Source organism: Coregonus lavaretus (assembly GCF_964263955.1).
Source record: "Coregonus lavaretus genome assembly, chromosome: 20".
Taxonomy (NCBI): Eukaryota; Metazoa; Chordata; class Actinopteri; order Salmoniformes; family Salmonidae; genus Coregonus; species Coregonus lavaretus.
Genome location: NC_140007.1, coordinates 22,535,405 through 22,552,564, shown reverse-complemented (window position 1 = coordinate 22,552,564; position 17,160 = coordinate 22,535,405). Strand labels below are relative to the sequence as shown.

Below are 17,160 nucleotides of genomic sequence, written 5' to 3'. Positions count from 1 at the left end.
TTACTTTGTATAAGTGACTTGTGGTTATAGTTTCAGTGACAGCTAAAGCCACTTACACTGTTCATTCTCATTCAGTGTATGAGAAAGGATGACAATATGAGCCAACGCCTGAACAGGAGATTTCCATAGCTGTCTAGACAGGCGCTCTCCATTCATTGACCATTACAGCCACCAGTTTAGATGATTTTTTCCCATTTTCTTTATGTAAAGAAGCTGTTACTGGGCTCTACTACTTACGATTTCTTTGTGATATTTCAGCTAAATCAAATCTACAAATTAAATTAAATAAATCGTTTTATATTCCAAGATGTGTTTAACACAATCAACTAATATTGTTTTACTATGGTATTTATTTTTGGTTGATAACAATACAGTATGCCTAGGCTAGAGGTTGCGCCCGACGGCACATTCTCTAGCGGGTACTTGTATACTGAGAAGCCAAGCGGTCCTAGTGTTAATGACTGCTTCCACTTCAGTCAAGAACGTTTGGCGTTCACATGGGCTCCTAGAGCCCTTATTAGACAGGTCCATGATGAAAATTAATAATCAGATAGCTATATGGGCATCTGTTACAAGCTGGCAATCACAAGCAACCCTGCTGTAGGCTATCAAATAACTGTCAATGCATAATCATATCCGTGACCATTACAGCCATCATTACACGGTCTGAAAGCACAATAGAAGCACAACTGGCGTAACAATTAATTTAACAAAATAAAAATTACGTTGTTTGGACAAGATAATAAGTAATCTAAACAAGATAATTAGTTGATTAAACTACTTAAGGTGAGTCGTTTGGACAAGATACTAAGTCATTTGGTCGAAATACCAAGTCATTTGGACAAGATACTAAGTTGTTTGGATGAAATACTAAGTGGTTTGGATGAGAGGTCACACTTTATTTGGATAGTCCATCTGTAGATGCTCTACAGATGGTCATACTATTTGTTGATAAGCAACTACTTGCTAAGGTTAGGTTTAGAATAAGGGTTAGGGTTAAGTTTAGGGTTAGGATAAGGGTTAAGGTTAGGGTTAAGACTAGGGTTAGGGTTAGTAGACAGTTAGTTAAAATGTTACTCATAGTCTGTAGAGCATCTACAGATGGACAATCCAAATAAAGTGTTACCGGATGAGAGAATGCCGCAAGTCATAAAATAAAAATGTTTTGCTTAGGCCTTCCTTACTAGACTGATTTACATCATTCATTTTACAGGAACAAAGCACAATAATCACAATCTCAGACATGACTGAGGTGTAACAGTCCCTGAGTTAATAAGACAGCAGAATAGCCCCATGCCTCCAAAGAAACACCTGTAGAATGGACTCAAACGAAACCTAATAGTGCTATAAAACATGTATATACATTTTGTCAATGTAAATAGGCAGAACAAAGTAGATAGTGACAAGAGAAGCTCCCCGCTGATTCTGTCTTGCCCAGGTAGCTGAACTTGTTTTTGTCTCTTGCAGAGACAACTGTTATCACCAGCCCAGCTGGGCATTTGGACGTGACGGTGGGCGAGAGCATCGTCCTCCCCTGCCAAGTCTCCCATGACCACACGCTCGATTTGAAATTCACCTGGTTCTTCAACGAACAGCTCATCCACTTTGGAAACCACGGGGGCTACTTTGAGAAAGTTGGCGGAGTAAGTGCTTTCGAGTCTGCCTTACACTCATGTGCTTGAATTAAGTCTACTATGATGACCTTTTATAATTACTTGACTTATTTATGTGGTTGTCACTTGTGATTTGCAATCCAATTACATACAGTTGATCATATTAATTTATTTTTACTGTGTATGTTCATAAATGATGTAAATCTATCAAGGGCAGAATATATATTTTTACCAGCATTATGTTATGAGCACAATAACATATACAGTACAACAATGAATACTTTACTGCTGATATATAGTGAATGGACTAGAGGAAGTGTATTGAATGATTTTCATTAATGAATCATATCAAATTAGTTTTTGCAATTAACAAGAGCGGTCTGCCTGTTTGCCTGTTCTGCTTGTTGATAACAACTACTCCTTTGAAAAAACTGGTGCCTAAGAAATTGTCGATTCAATGCTCAAACATTACATTTGGTCATCTACAGTAGAATGTATTTATCTTTAATTAGAAAAGCAATTGTAATGTCTTGGCTTCTTACTACCCACAGTTTGTTCTATATTTCTTTCGGCTCATCAGCAATGCCATTAGTTGTATAATCGTGTTTGCCTCCTGGCTTCATTTGAACACTTGACTCCCTGCACCAATCACTTGACACAAAGCTGACATGTTAAAGAAAAGTGTGTCTTAAATGCAATCAGTCTTTTCAACAGTTCCATTCATCATACATTATATTTGTTGGAGGTACAGTGCCTTCAAAAAGTATTCATACCCCTTCACTTATTCAAAATGTTGTTGTGTTACAGCCTGAATTCAAAATTGATTAAATAAATAAAACATCTCACCCATCTAGACACAATATCCCATAATGACAAAGTGAAAACATGTTTTTATAAAAAAAAATCTGATTATTTGAAAATGTAGTACAGAAATATGTCATTTACATAAGTATTCACACCCATGAGTCAATACGTTGTAGAAACACATTTGGCGGTGATTACAGCTGTGAGTTTTTTTGTCTCTGTAGCTGGTGATTTGGACGGAGTTAGGCGCAGGAGGGGTAAATCACAGAATAAATGGTTTATTCGGCAATTACAGCGGTACGCAGCAATGTGTAAAACACCTACAGTGCGGTATAACGGCGCACTGGAGAAAACAAAACACAGGGGTGAATATCCTGGTGATACAGTACATAAAGCTCAACCGCGCTATCGACACCTCCACATTAAACAATCACACACAAAGACATGGGGGGCAGAGTGAATACTTATACAGGGACTGATGAGGGGAATGAACCAGGTGTGTTTAAAAAACAAGACAAAACAAATGGAATGATGAGATGAGGAGCGGCAGTGGCTAGAAGGCCGGTGACGACGAATGCCGAAGCCTGCCCGAACAAGGAGAGGAGGCAGCTTCGGAGGAAGTCGTGACCTTGACGCGCAGCTCCAGCAGCGAGCCGACACCGACCTCGGGGATGGCCAGGAGGACGCGGAGCAGGGCGAGCCGGATGGCAACGGTGGAAATCCCGCAACAGGGAGGGATCGAGGACATCCTTCATCGGGACTCAGCACCGCTCCTCCGGACCGTACACCTCCCACTCCACGAGGTACTGAAGGCCCCCCACCCGACGCCTCGAATCCAGGATGGAACGGACAGAGTACGCCGGGGCCCCCTCTATGTCCAGGGGGGACGGAGGGACCTCCCGCACCTCAGACTCCTGGAGCGGACCAGCCACCACCGGCCTGAGGAGAGACATGGGAAACTAGGGGTTAATACGGTAATCAGGAGGGAGTAGCAACCTAAACATAACCTTGTTTACTCTCCTCAGGACTTTGAACGGCCCCACAAACCACGGGCTCAGCTTCCGGCAGGGCAGGCGGAGGGGCAGGTTCTGGGTTGAGTGCCAGACCCGATCACCCGGTACAAAGACCGGGGCCTCACTGCGGTGGTGGTCGGCATTGGCCTTCTGGCGACGCACGGTGCGCTGGAGGTGGACGTGGGCAGCGTTCCACGTTTCCTTCACGTGCCGAAACCAGTCGTCCACCGCAGGAGCTTTGGTCTGGCTCTGATGCCACGGTGCCAGAACCGGCTGATACCCTAAAACACATTGAAATGGGGATAGGTTAGTGGAGGAGTGGCAGAGAGAGTTCTGGGCATATTCGGTCCATGGCAAGAACATAACCACTCCCCCAGTCGGTCCTGGCAGTAGAACCGCAGGAACCTACCCACATCCTGATTCACCCGTTCCACCTGCCCATTAGACTCAGGGTGAAACCCAGAGGTCAGGCTGACCGAGACCCCCAGTCGTTCCATGAACGCCTTCCAGACCCTAGAGGTAAACTGGGAACCCCGGTCAGACACTATGTCCTCTGGCACCCCGTAGTGACGGAAGACGTGAGTAAACAGGGCTTTCGCAGTTTGCAGGGCCGTGGGGAGACCGGGCAGAAGAAGGAGGCGGCAGGCTTTAGAGAAGCAGGATGGTGGTGTTACCCTGAGAGAGGGGAAGATCAGTTAGGAAGTCAATCGATGAATGGGACCATGGCCGTTGTGGAACTGGTAAAGGATGTAACTTACCCGCTGGAAGGTGCCTAGGTGCCTAGGTGCCTTACTCTCGCGGCACACCAAGCAGGAGGAGACATACACCCTCACGTCCTTAGCCAAGGTAGGCCACCAGTACTTCCCGGCCAGGCAGCGCACTGTACGGCTGATGCCTGGGTGACCAGAGGAGGGGGACGTGTGTGCTCAATAGATAAGACGATCTCGGACACTAAACGGCACGTACCGCAGCCCAGCTGGACACTGAGGTGGAGATGGCTCTGTGCGTAACGCCTGCTCAATGTCCGCGTCCACCGCCCACACTACCGGCGCCACAATGCAGGAGGCCGGGAGTATGGGGGTGTTGTCTATGGGCCTCTCCTCTGTGTCGTACAGCCGTGACAGTGCGTCTGTCTTCACGTTCTTTGTGCCTGGTATATAGGAGAGCATGAAATCAAACCGGGTGAAGAACAAAGCCCACCTGGCCTGGCGAGGGTTCAGCCTCCTCGCTACCCGGATGTACTCCAGCTTACGGTGGTCAGTCCAGACGAGGAAAGGGTGTTTCGCCCCCTCGAGACAGTGCCTACACATGGTCAGGGCTCTGACTACCGCCTTCAGCTCCCGATCACCAACGTCATAGTTCTGCTCTGCCGGGCTGAGCTTCTTAGAGAAGAAGGCACAGGGGCGGAGCTTGGGTGGCGTGCCCGAGCGTTGGGATAGGACAGCGCCTACCCCTACCTCAGACACATCCACCTCCAATATGAACAGCAATGATGGATCAGGATGGGCCAGTACCGAGGCTGAGGTGAACAGAGCCCTCAGGTTACTGAAAGCCCTGTCAGCCTCAGCAGACCAGCGGAGCCGGGGCGGCCCACCCTTCAACAGAGAGGTGATGGGAGCTGCGACCTTGCCAAAGCCCCAGATAAACCTCCGATAGTAATTGGCAAAGCCAATGAAGCGCTGCACCTCCTTTACCGTGGTTGGAGTCGGCCAATTACGCACGGCTGAAATGCGGTCTCCCTCCATCTCCACACCTGAGGTGGTGATGTGGTATCCGAGGAAGGAGACGGATTGTTGGAAGAACAGACACTTTTCTGCCTTGGCATACAGGTCATGCTCCAACAGTCGGCCCAGCACTCTGCGAACCAGGGACACATGCTCGGCGCGCGTAGCGGAATACACCAGGATGTCATCGATGTAGACCACCACACCGCGACCAAGCATGTCCCAAAACACCTTGTTCACAAAGGACTGGAAGACTGATGGAGCATTCATCAACCCGTATGGCATCACCATGTATTTGTAATGCCCCGTGGTTGTGCTAAATGCTGTCTTCCACTCGTCCCCTTCCCGGACACGCACCAGGTTGTACGCACTCCTGAGATCTAATTTCGTGAAGAAGCGCGCCCCATGCATTGATTCGATAACAGAGGAGATGAGGGGTAGAGGGTAACTATAGCGAATGGTAGTTGGATTAAGTGCATGGTAATCAATGCAAGGGCGCAGACCTCCGTCTTTCTTCTTCACGAAAAAGAAACTTGAGGAGGCGGGTGAAGTGGAGGGACGTATGAACCCCTGGCACAGGGACTAGGAGACGTAGCCTCCGTTTCAGCCTGCGACAGGGGAAGGACACCTGTATATTTGTAGTGACTGGGTGTATTGATACACCATTCAAAGCCTAATTAATAACTTCACCATGCTCAAAGGGATGTTCAACCTCCCTGGTCTTTGTGGTTGAATCTGTGTTTGAAATCCACTGCTCAACTGAGGGACCTTACAGATAATTGAATGTGTGGGGTACAGAGATGGGGTAGTCATTCAAAAATCATGTTAACCACTATTATTGAACACGGAATGAGTCCATGCAACTGATTATGCGATTTGTTAAACACATTTTTACTCCTGAACTAATTTAGGCATGCCTTAACAAATGGGTTGAATACTTATTGACTCGACATTTCAGTATAACATTTTTTATTAATTTCTAAAATGTTCTACAAACAAAGTTCCACTTTGACATTATAGGGTATTGTGTGTAGATCAGTGACACAAAATCTCAATTTAATCTATTTAAAATTCAGTCTGTAACACAACAACATGTAGAAAAAGTAAAGGGTTGTGAATACTTTCTGAAGGCACTGTATATAATTAACTTAGCCCACTAAAGTGCAAGTGTGTTTTCCAAAACAATACATTTCTCTTGCAAAATGCACTATCAAAACTTAAAATACCTGTCACAAAATGTCATAATATCAAAAAAGTATAATTTGTCATCTAATGAGAATATTTCTTTATCAAAATTAACTATCAAAATCACAACTTAAAGTACACTTTACAAAAGCAACTAATGCTATCAAACAGTATTATTAGTCAACAAATGAGATGGTTATCTCACCATTTATTAAATAATGGCTCAACAAATACTAACTATAACCATCAATAGACCAACTTTTTCTATAAAAAATAGTAAATGTTACAAGATGGTATTCAAACATTTTAGAGACTTAAGCAGTATTCTCTGAATTAGGATCAAACAGTACAGTTTTTCTCAGTGGTGTACAGTCGTGGTCAAAAGTATTGGTCTTTACAAAGTTTGCTGCTTCAGTGTTTTTAGATATTTTTGTCAGATGTTACTATGGTATACTGAAGTATAATTACAAGCATTCCATAAGTGTCAAAGGCTTTTATTGACAATGACATTAAGTTTATGCAAAGAGTCAATATTTGCAGTGTTGACCCATCTTTTTCAAGACCTCTGCAATCCGCCCTGGCATGCTGTCTGTCACACCCTGGCTCTGGGACTCTATATGTTGAGCCAGGGTGTGTTCATTCTATGTGTTTATTTCTATGTTGGTAGTTCTGTTGTGTTTATTTCTAGGTTGGCCAGAGTGACTCCCAATCAGAGGCAACGAGTGTCAGCTGTCGTTGGTTGTCTCTGATTGGGAGCCATATTTAAACTGTCTGTTTTCCCTTTGTGTTTGTGGGTTCTTGTTCCAGTTGGTCATTGTTACTGTTGGACGTTACGAGTCGTTTATTGTTTTGTTGGTTGTGTATGTTATCACTGAAGATAATAAATACCATGTTCGTTCAACACGCTGCGCATTGGTCTCTCCCTGACGATCGTGACAGAAGAACCCACCTTACAAGGACCAAGCAGCGTGTCCAGGGGCAGATCTTGGACTGGACATGGGAGGAAGCGCCGGGAAAGGAGATGGAGAGGTTGGTGATGGCCCAGGTGGGCAAATCGTGGTCCTGGGAGGACATGCTCGGGGGCAAGGGACCTTGGGCTAGGATTAAGGCCCTGGCGAGAGAGGAGCAGCGGCGTCAGCAGTGTCAACGTCGGACAGGCGAGAGGCAACCCCAGAAAATGTTTAGGGGGGGGCACACGGCATGGGCGGCTGGGCAGCAGGAGGCTGCCACAGGGCGATTTGGAGAGGAGGCCACCGGGTTAGGGGGGCCAGAAGGCAGGTTGGCGGAGCCTGGATGGAGAGCGGAACCAACTTCCCGTACTCAGGCATGGCAGCATGGGACGGGGCAGGTTCCGCGGTATGCGGAGCGGCGTACTGTGCCACGAGTGGTCCGGCATAGTCCTGTACGTCCTGTGCGAGCACCCCGCACGTGTCGTGCGAAGGTGGGTATGCAGCCAGGACGGAGTGTGCCGGCTCAACGCTCGTGGTCTCCAATGCCTCTCCGCGGTCCGGAATATCCTGCTCCAGTGTCACGTGCTGTTATGCCAGTACGGGTACACCGCCCTGTACGTCCTGTGCGGATGCCTCACACAGAGTGTGTGAAGGTAGGCATTCAGCCAGGACGGGTTGTGGCCGCTCTTCACTCCAGGTCTCCTATCCGTCTCCACAGCCCAGTTCGGCCTGTCCCTGCTCTACGCACCAAGCCTACGGTGTGCGTCGCCAGCCCAGTCCGGCCTGTCCCTGCTCCACGCACCAAGCCTACGGTGTGCGTCGCCAGCCCAGTCCGGCCTGTCCCTGCTCCACGCACCAAGCCTACGGTGTGCGTCGCCAGCCCGGTCCGGCCTGTCCCTGCTCCACGCACCAAGCCTACGGTGTGCGTCGCCAGCCCGGTCCGGCCTGTCCCTGCTCCACGCACCAAGCCTACGGTGTGCGTCGCCAGCCCAGCCCGGCCTGTCCCTGCTCCACGCACCAAGCCTACGGGGTGCGTCGCCAGCCCAGCCCGGCCTGTCCCTGCTCCACGCACCAAGCCTACGGTGTGCGTCGTCAGCCTGGTAAGGCCCGTTCCTCCTCCACGCACCAAGCCAGGGGTGCGAGTCGTCAGCCTGGTAAGGCCCGTTCCTCCTCCACGCACCAAGCCAGGGGTGCGCGTCGTCAGTCCAGCACAACCCGTGCCTGGGTCACCGGTGCCTGGTAAGGTACCGGTCAACTGCTCCACTACGGAGCTGAAGCTAACCGCTCCTGCTAAGTCCAGTTCAGCTCCAGCCAGCGGGGCCAGACTGGACCAGGGGCGCTATGGGGGGTTTATTGGAGGGTGGTGGGCAAGGCCGGAGCCAGAACCGCCGCCGAGGAGGTATGCCCACCCAGCCCTCCCCTGTTTTGTTCAAGTTGAGGCGCGGTCGCAGTCCGCGCCTTTAGGGGGGGGTACTGTCACACCCTGGCTCTGGGACTCTATATGTTGAGCCAGGGTGTGTTCATTCTATGTGTTTATTTCTATGTTGGTAGTTCTGTTGTGTTTTATTTCTAGGTTGGCCAGAGTGACTCCCAATCAGAGGCAACGAGTGTCAGCTGTCGTTGGTTGTCTCTGATTGGGAGCCATATTTAAACTGTCTGTTTTCCCTTTGTGTTTGTGGGTTCTTGTTCCAGTTGGTCATTTTTACCGTTGGACGTTACGAGTCGTTTATTGTTTTGTTGGTTGTGTATGTTATCACTGAAGATAATAAATACCATGTTCGTTCAACACGCTGCGCATTGGTCTCTCCCTGACGATCGTGACACTGTCAATTAACTTCTGGGCCACATCCTGACTGATGGCAGCCCATTCTTGCATAATCAATGCTTGGAGTTTGTCAGAATTTGTGGGTTTTTGTTTGTCCACCCTTGTTTGTCCACCCGCCTCTTGAGGATTGACCACAAGTTCTCAATGGGATTAAGGTCTGGGGAGTTTCCTGGTTATCACTTTTGCCTTATGGCAAGGTGCTCCATCATGCTAGAAAAGGCATTGTTCGTCACCAAACTGTTCATGGATGGTTAGGAGAAGTTGCTCTCGGAGGATGTGTTGGTACCATTCTTTATTCATGGCTGTGTTCTTAGGCAAAATTGTGAGTGAGCCCACTCCCTTGGCTGAGAAGCAACCCCACACATGAATGGTCTCAGGATGCTTTACTGTTGGCATGACACAGGACTGATGGTAGCGCTCACCTTGTCTTCTCCGGACAAGCTTTTTTCCGGATGCCCCAAACAATCGGAAAGGGGATTCATCAGAGAAAATTGACTTTACCCCAGTCCTCAGCAGTCCAATCCCTGTACCTTTTACAGAATATCAGTCTGTCCCTGATGTTTTTCCTGGAGAGAAGTGGCTTCCTCGCTGCCCTTCTTGACACCAGGCCATCCTCCAAAAGTCTTCACCTCACTGTGCGTGCAGATGCACTCACACCTGCCTGCTGCCAGTCCTGAGCAAGCTCTGCACTGGTGGTGCCCCGATCCCGCAGCTGAATCAACTTTAGGAGACGGTCCTGGCGTTTGCTGGAATTTCTTGGGCGCCCTGAAGCCTTCTTCACAACAATTGAACCTCTCTCCTTGAAATGGTTGATTTAGGTGCAATCTTACTAGCAGCAATATCCTTGCCTGTGAAGCCCTTTTTGTGCAAAGCAATGATGACGGCACATGTTTCCTTGCAGGTAACCATGGTTAACTGTCACGCCCTGGCTCTGGGGACTCTTATATGTTGAGCCAGGGTGTGGATTTTCTATGTGTGATTTTCTATGTTGTGTTCTAGTTCGTGTTTTCTATGTTGGCCAGGGTGGTTCCCAATCAGAGGCAGCTGATTCTCGTTGTCTCTAATTGGGAACCATACTTAGGCATCCTGTTGGCACTAGTTATTTGTGGGATCTTGTTCTGTATAGGTTTGTGTTGGTGAACCTGTAGACTTCACGTATCGTTTTGTTGTTTTGTTATTTGTGTAAAGTACTCATTAAAAGATGTACGCCTATCACGCTGCGCCTTGGTCTGCCTCTTACAACGATCGTGACATTAACAGAGGAAGAACAATGATTTCAAGCACCACCCTCCTTTTAAAGCTTCCAGTCTGTTATTCTAACTCAATCAGCATGACAGAGTGATCTCCAGCCTTGTCCTCGTCAACACTCTCACCTGTGTTAACGAGAGAATCACTGACATGATGTCAGCTGGTCCTTTTGTGGCAGGGCTGAAATGCAGTGGAAATGTTTTTTTGGGATTAAGTTCATTTTCATGGCAAAGAGGGACTTTGCAATTAATTGCAATTCATCTGATCACTCTTCATGACATTCTGGAGTATATGCAAATTGCCAAATTAATATTTGTGTCATTCTCAAAACTTTTAACCACAACTGTACAAGCATTTCTTGGAACAATGTCGATTTTCAAAAACAGAACTCTGTGGCCTTTTGCAAAACAGAAAATGCATTTGTTTTATGTGCTGTAGTTGCCTTCTAAAAACATTCATCAAACCTATAAAATGTTGTCAAAATTGCAAATAACTTCATCAAAAGAACACGACTGGGAGGGGCTATTGGTGGACAAATCGATGGCGTATATTGCGCTGCTGAGAGCTGAGTGAACCAAATCACACTGACCATCTTTCTTTGGCCAAATACCGAACGGACTGTCATGCAGGAATTCATTCTTCCCTGCGTCTTCTTTGACAGGGAAGTTAAGTCGCGAGTTCAAGTGGTGAGTTTTTTTTATTGTATATTAAATAGCCAAGTCGTATGGTTTATACGCAAATATTTATGCATGACAGTCCGTTCTGTCTTTGGCCAAAGAAAATTGGTCTGTGTGATTCGGTTCACTCGGCTCTTTACGTCATTGATTTGTCCACCGGGATTATTCGTATAGCTTCTCCCAACACGACTGCCTGCAAAAAGATAAACACAACAGTGCATTCCTCTTGAGTCAAGCTGACACAACAGAAAGTTAGTCTCTCTTTAAAAAAAGCAACATATTTTCTTTGCAGTCACTAAATCAGGATGATCAAAACTGTAAGTACAGTTGAGGAACACAACTGATAATAATGTATAGACCACACCAAAGCAAAGCTCTGTAATGGATGGTCACAATGTTGTAAATTACTACATAGGACTAACCCAAAGTTGCATTAGAGTAACTCAACTTCATTCTCTGCATGTTCGCAATGTTGTAAAAAATCCTAAAATTACAGTGTCCCCATTGCCTAAATATTTCCCTATATTGTATATGAAATAGCAGTAATGGAGTGATTTAGAATTTTCTGCACTAGTATTACAGTTTTTGCCTATTGCTTACACACTTTTTGCAGAATTTGGCTCATTATGTCAAAACTCAACACACAAGCCAATCAGACATAGCACTTGGAGATTAACAACTCACATATATGCCAAAATGAAACACTGTATTTGGCCAAAGAAAGATGGTCAGTGTGATTTGGTTCACTCAGCTCTCAGCAGTGCAATATACACCATCGATTTGTCCACCAGTAGTGTCCGTATAGCCTCTCCCAGTCGTGTTCTTTTGATGAAGTTATTTGCAATTTTGACAACATTTTATAGGTTTGATGAATGTTTTTAGAAGGCAACTACAGCACATAAAACAAATGCATTTTCTGTTTTACAAAAGGCCACAGAGTTCTGTTTTTGAAAATCGACTTGTGTGCCGAATCCACCCTTGGATTGATCCCACCTCAATGTCTCCACATGCGTCTTCCATTGCTTGCAGAAGAGTCATGCGGGCATGTGGTTGCCGATCATATACTTTCCACCGCCACGCTGAAAAGAATTCCTAGATTGCATTTAGAAAGGGGCTGTAAGGGGGCAGGTATAAAACTGTGAAATTATTATGGTTGTTGAACCAATCTCGGACCAGAGCAGCCCGGTGGAAACTAACATTATCCCAGATGACAACAAACCTGGGCTGCTGTGGTCTGTCCTGCACAACTGCATGTAGTGCATCTAGAAATGCAATGATCTGTCCTGTATTGTAGGGACCTAGAGTGGCATGATGATGCAGGACTCCTTGGACACTAATTGCAGCACACAAGGTGATATTTCCCCCACGCTGCCCAGGGACATTTACAACAGCCCTTTGTCCAACTATGTTACGGCCCCGACGCCTGGTTTTGGCCAGATTGAAGCCTGCCTCATCCACGTAGATGAACTCATGCGGCAGTTCGGCGGCATCAAACTCCAGAACTGTCTGTAACAGAAAATATTGAATAGTGTTACTGAAAACACATACAGTAACTACAATGTCTATATTTTCACACAAGTAGGGGCTGGGTTGGGTGAGTATAGACAAAAACTACAAGCTACAGGCAGGGCAGGTGGCAGCATAAACCCTCATTCCCACATCACAATATATAGTATGTAAAGTAAAGTGACACATACCTGCACATAATCATGGCGCAGATCCTTGACCCTGACACTGTTCCTCTCAAATGGCACCCTGTACAGCTGCTTCATTCTAAAGTTATGTTTCTGTAGGATGCGACTTAGTGTAGAAATGCTGACCCTGTTGATATTGTTGAATTCATTTCCATTTGCAACGAAGTCGGATTGCATTATTTTCTCGCACCATTTCAATGATGGCAAGCTCTTGTTGTTGAGTGAAGAGCCGTTCCCTTCCACCTTCAGGAGGTCGTCCAACCATTCTGTAGAAAATGCCACCACAAGATGTCATTGGTTAGGTTATTTTTCACATACTGTACTTTCAAACTGTACACAGTACTGCAACATCACAATGGTATTCCTTTACATATACAGTACTTCACAGCACTACCCATTTTTGTATAGTATAGTTAGTACAGTAATACTGTAGTATGATACAGAATCATGTGACACATACAGTAGGTACAGTCTGTAGTAGAAACTTGAAGATATACCTGTTCTCCAGTCGGAATGTCCTTATCATCAATGCTACTGTGTAGCGACTGAGGTTAGGGTGGACTCTTTGCCCAGCCTCCCTCATGGACAGGCCATGATTTATCACATGGTCCACCAGAGTAGCCCTGATGTCATCTGATATACGTCTCCGCACTGGTCCACGTCCTCTTCCACATCCGACTCCTCTCTCTCTTTGTCCTCCTCTTACTCTGACTCTCATTGCCTCCATGCTTGCAAAGTTCTAAAAATGGCTTACCTGAGGCCTATTTGTAGTGCTAAGGCTCAGACTGATTGGTGTTCTGTTTTCTGTGTAAGTGTTTTCAGGTGTGTATGTAAGTGCATACAATTGCCAGATGAGTTTTGCATTTTGAACAGAGTGTTTTCCCAATGATAACAGGTGATTTCGTTTTTGAACAAAGTGTCTAATGTAAGAAAACGTGTGTAGTGTTTCGCAATAAGTGTGTAACAGAATTGCAAACAAAGTGCAACGTTTACATTGTGTTTAAGCTATGGTTACACTGTGTTTAAGGTATGCTACAAGAAGTTTAGGTATTGAGGCTTTGGTCTAAGCATTCGGTTTTAGTGTATAAGCAATGGGCAAAAACTGTAACTGATTGCTGAAAACAGTGAACACATATGCACACATTTCTCTTCTGATGAAAATGTGTTCATATTCTACGAACAAAACACTTAACAGTGAATTTTGTATCCACTGATGCCATTTGTATTTATAATTTTGCAAAAGGACGTCTAAGATATGCAATCCAGATACAAAGGCAAGAAAGTAATCAGAAGTTTGGAAAATGTATTTGGATACATTTGGCCACAGTAAAAAAAAGAATATTGTATGTGATTGAGAAACAGGTAGTTATGGTACTACAAACCAAATACTGTGAGGTAGTTAGGCCTACTGTATATGCTGTGACTAGACTTGGCTGACAAAGCCCTGCTATGTAAAACATGATGAGGCCTCTGAAAAAGCAACATGGAATACAGTAATATTGAAAGTAATTCCCAAAAAACAGAGATGATATGTTCTAAGTGTGAAAGTGACTGAAGTAGAGTAAACACAATCACTGTAAAAAGTAAGGACTGAAATGACTGTTCAATTAAATTTCCTTTTCATGTAAGGCCATATGTTTTTATATACTGTACATCACATTTAATATTTTCCCTATAAAACAGCTGCCAATATAAAAAATTACAATATGATCTAGTTTATAACCCATGGAAAACCAAACTACTGGTCGGTGAACTATTTAATATATACTTATGGACTGATTGTGAGGTTAACAATTATGCAAAGGGTTTTACATGTTGGTGGTAAAGATATACATTATGGAAGTAATTGTTATTGACCGTGAAAAAATGATTTAATTTTGATTGACATACTTTACACCATAGATTTTTGTGTCTTATGGAGAGAGTTGTGTCTACTGTTTTGTAAAAAGTGTTTTGTGATAGAGAGTTCTGTATACTGTTTTGTAAAAAGTGGTTTGTGATAGAGCGTTGTGTCTACTGTTTTGTAAAAAGTGTTTTGTGATAGAGAGTTGTGTATACTGTTATGCAAAAAAGTGTTTATCATTATTGTATTGGCCATGTGGATCCCAGTTTCACTCACATGGATCCCAGTTTCCTTCACAGTGTTCAAGCAATCTAGAAAAACTGCAAGTGCCGCCCACCACATGAGTTACTTACAACTACATTGTAACTTGGGTATCTTGAGGCCCAATAACAAGAAATCATCCCAGAGCATAGTTAGTGTGAGCTAATGCTAGGCAAAAATGATCTCCTCACAAATGTTCTACGGTCTGAAACCTTTGGAAATCTTGACCTCAATCTTATCTATGTGACAAAAGTCACACTTTTAAGTACAGTGGAGCAGCTTTAAAGGTCAGCATGTCTTGCAGCTGACAATTAGAAACAGAAAGGAGTAAAAGGAATGGGACTGAAAATAGCCTTTTCATTCTCTCAGGTAGAAACTGTCTTCTTTAAACGGTCTGAACTATTCAGCAGTTTCTACTGAAGGCCTTTGACTTTTATCATGACTTTCACCTCATATATTGAACACAGAACCAATCGAGTGTACTCTCATCCTGCTCGTATTTGAAGAAGGGCTTTTTATTGGATATCTTTTTCTAGAATTCTAACATTTTCCTTACTGCTCATGAATTACATTCCTTATGGACAGCGCTCAGCCGGTGACATCATGATCCGTAACATTCAGCTGAGGCATGCTGGGAAGTATACCTGTGCTGTCCAGACCAAGGTGGACAGTGTCTCCATCGCCACCGATGTGGTAGTTAGAGGTATGGCTATGCTGGAGCACCAGTAGCACAAAATGTCTCATTGATCTGTTTTAGGATCCAGTCAATATTTTGTTTTTGAATTTGAATTGTGAAATGCCACTTTTGCCACTAATGTAGCAAATGGAAGGTTTAGAATTAAACCTGGAACCTTGGGTTCTCCTACTCTCCAATAATCATCCCATACTGTTTAGACCTCTTCGTAAGCTTGTTTTTGAATCATGACTGCTACATTTTAATTAATAAATAAATAAATAAATAATTAAAATGTATGTGTAGAATATACAGTACTTTATATCTCATTTTGATCAACTAAGTTGATGCTGTGATTACGTTCTTTCCAGGAGCTCCAGGCCCACCTGTGGACTTCCAGGTGACAGAGATGACAGACAGCACAGCGTCTCTGTCCTGGGGACCAGGTCCTGACAACCACAGCCCAGTCCTCACCCACAACATCCAGGCCCGCACAACTTTTTCCCTGGGCTGGCAGGGAGTCATCACAGGTGTGTGTGTACGCGAGTGCATCTTTGTGCCTATCTTTATCTATCACGCATACTGTATAGTAAATTGAAAAATGCACTCACAACATAATCAAGATTCAAGATACATCATCACAATTAGCACACAAAGTTATAGACTGTATTTATATAGCACTAGAAGAGCCTGCAACATGCTAATTAAAGGCTATTTGTTGTCCGGGTTAGTTCCTGAACTTCTTGGGGGCAAACAGCTGACAGCCACTGTCATTGACCTCAGTCCGTGGGTGGAGTATGAGTTCAGAGTGCTGGCAACCAACGCCATCGGAACAGGAGAGCCCAGCAAACCTTCCAAAAAAGCCCGGACCAAAGACATGCGTATGTATCTGCTCCACATAGCTCCCAACACAACGATGAATACTGAATACTGTACTATAATTCTTGCCATTTTATTCAATGAATTGTTTGTTTACATTCAAGTTGTGATGCAATATTATTAATGCAATATTATAGGAAAGTGCAAGAGGTACAGTACAAGCATATTTCCACTGGGATGTTGATGATTGATGATGAGGAGGATATTTTGTGTGAAAACTGTTGGGTGACCCCAACAATGAACAGCTTTAATTGACAGATGTTTTGCCATGAAGATACTAGGAGGCATGCAGACATTGAAGTTTCTCTATGAAAACAAACACCCTTGATTTTGCAGCTCCCAAGATCACACCATCCAGAGTGAACGGAGGTGGTGGTGGTCGCTCAGAGCTTGTCATCACTTGGGAGGTAAAGTGAACAGTTCCCAACACCTCAAAATACCAGTGGTATACCACTACTAATAAAGATGATCAGCTTGATTGGTAAAGTCATACAGATTCATAACAAAGTGCACCAAATGATATGTTGAAATAAATTATGAATCAAACATAACCCATTCTCTGGCTGCAAGTGTTTTTCAGAGCATGCAGGTTGTGCCTATAGGACTTTTTACACTACTGGGCCAATCCAAGCTATATTGAGCTGGCCTGGTTACACATTCACCAAAGTTGCTAGAACCATGCTGAAAAGGACAATGTGAAAATGTTTTATACGAGCCAGCAAAGTACAGTTTCGGTCTGCCTGGTAGTATTAGAAGTTACATGTGTATTAT

General features: G+C 44.8%; 1 protein-coding gene across 1 annotated transcript in view; it reads left to right on the top strand.

Moving 5' to 3' along the window:
• cntn3a.1 (contactin 3a, tandem duplicate 1) overlaps nucleotides 1-17,160 on the top strand; it is a gene marked incomplete at both ends in the record, with an annotated part of 90,129 nt that overhangs the window by 66,795 nt on the left and 6,174 nt on the right. The window contains 5 exons of the mRNA XM_084184167.1: nucleotides 1,468-1,643; nucleotides 15,423-15,540; nucleotides 15,882-16,040; nucleotides 16,242-16,391; nucleotides 16,726-16,796. Of these exons, the coding sequence (XP_084040293.1) occupies nucleotides 1,468-1,643; nucleotides 15,423-15,540; nucleotides 15,882-16,040; nucleotides 16,242-16,391; nucleotides 16,726-16,796 (674 nt within the window). The remainder of the gene's footprint in view (nucleotides 1-1,467; nucleotides 1,644-15,422; nucleotides 15,541-15,881; nucleotides 16,041-16,241; nucleotides 16,392-16,725; nucleotides 16,797-17,160) is intronic.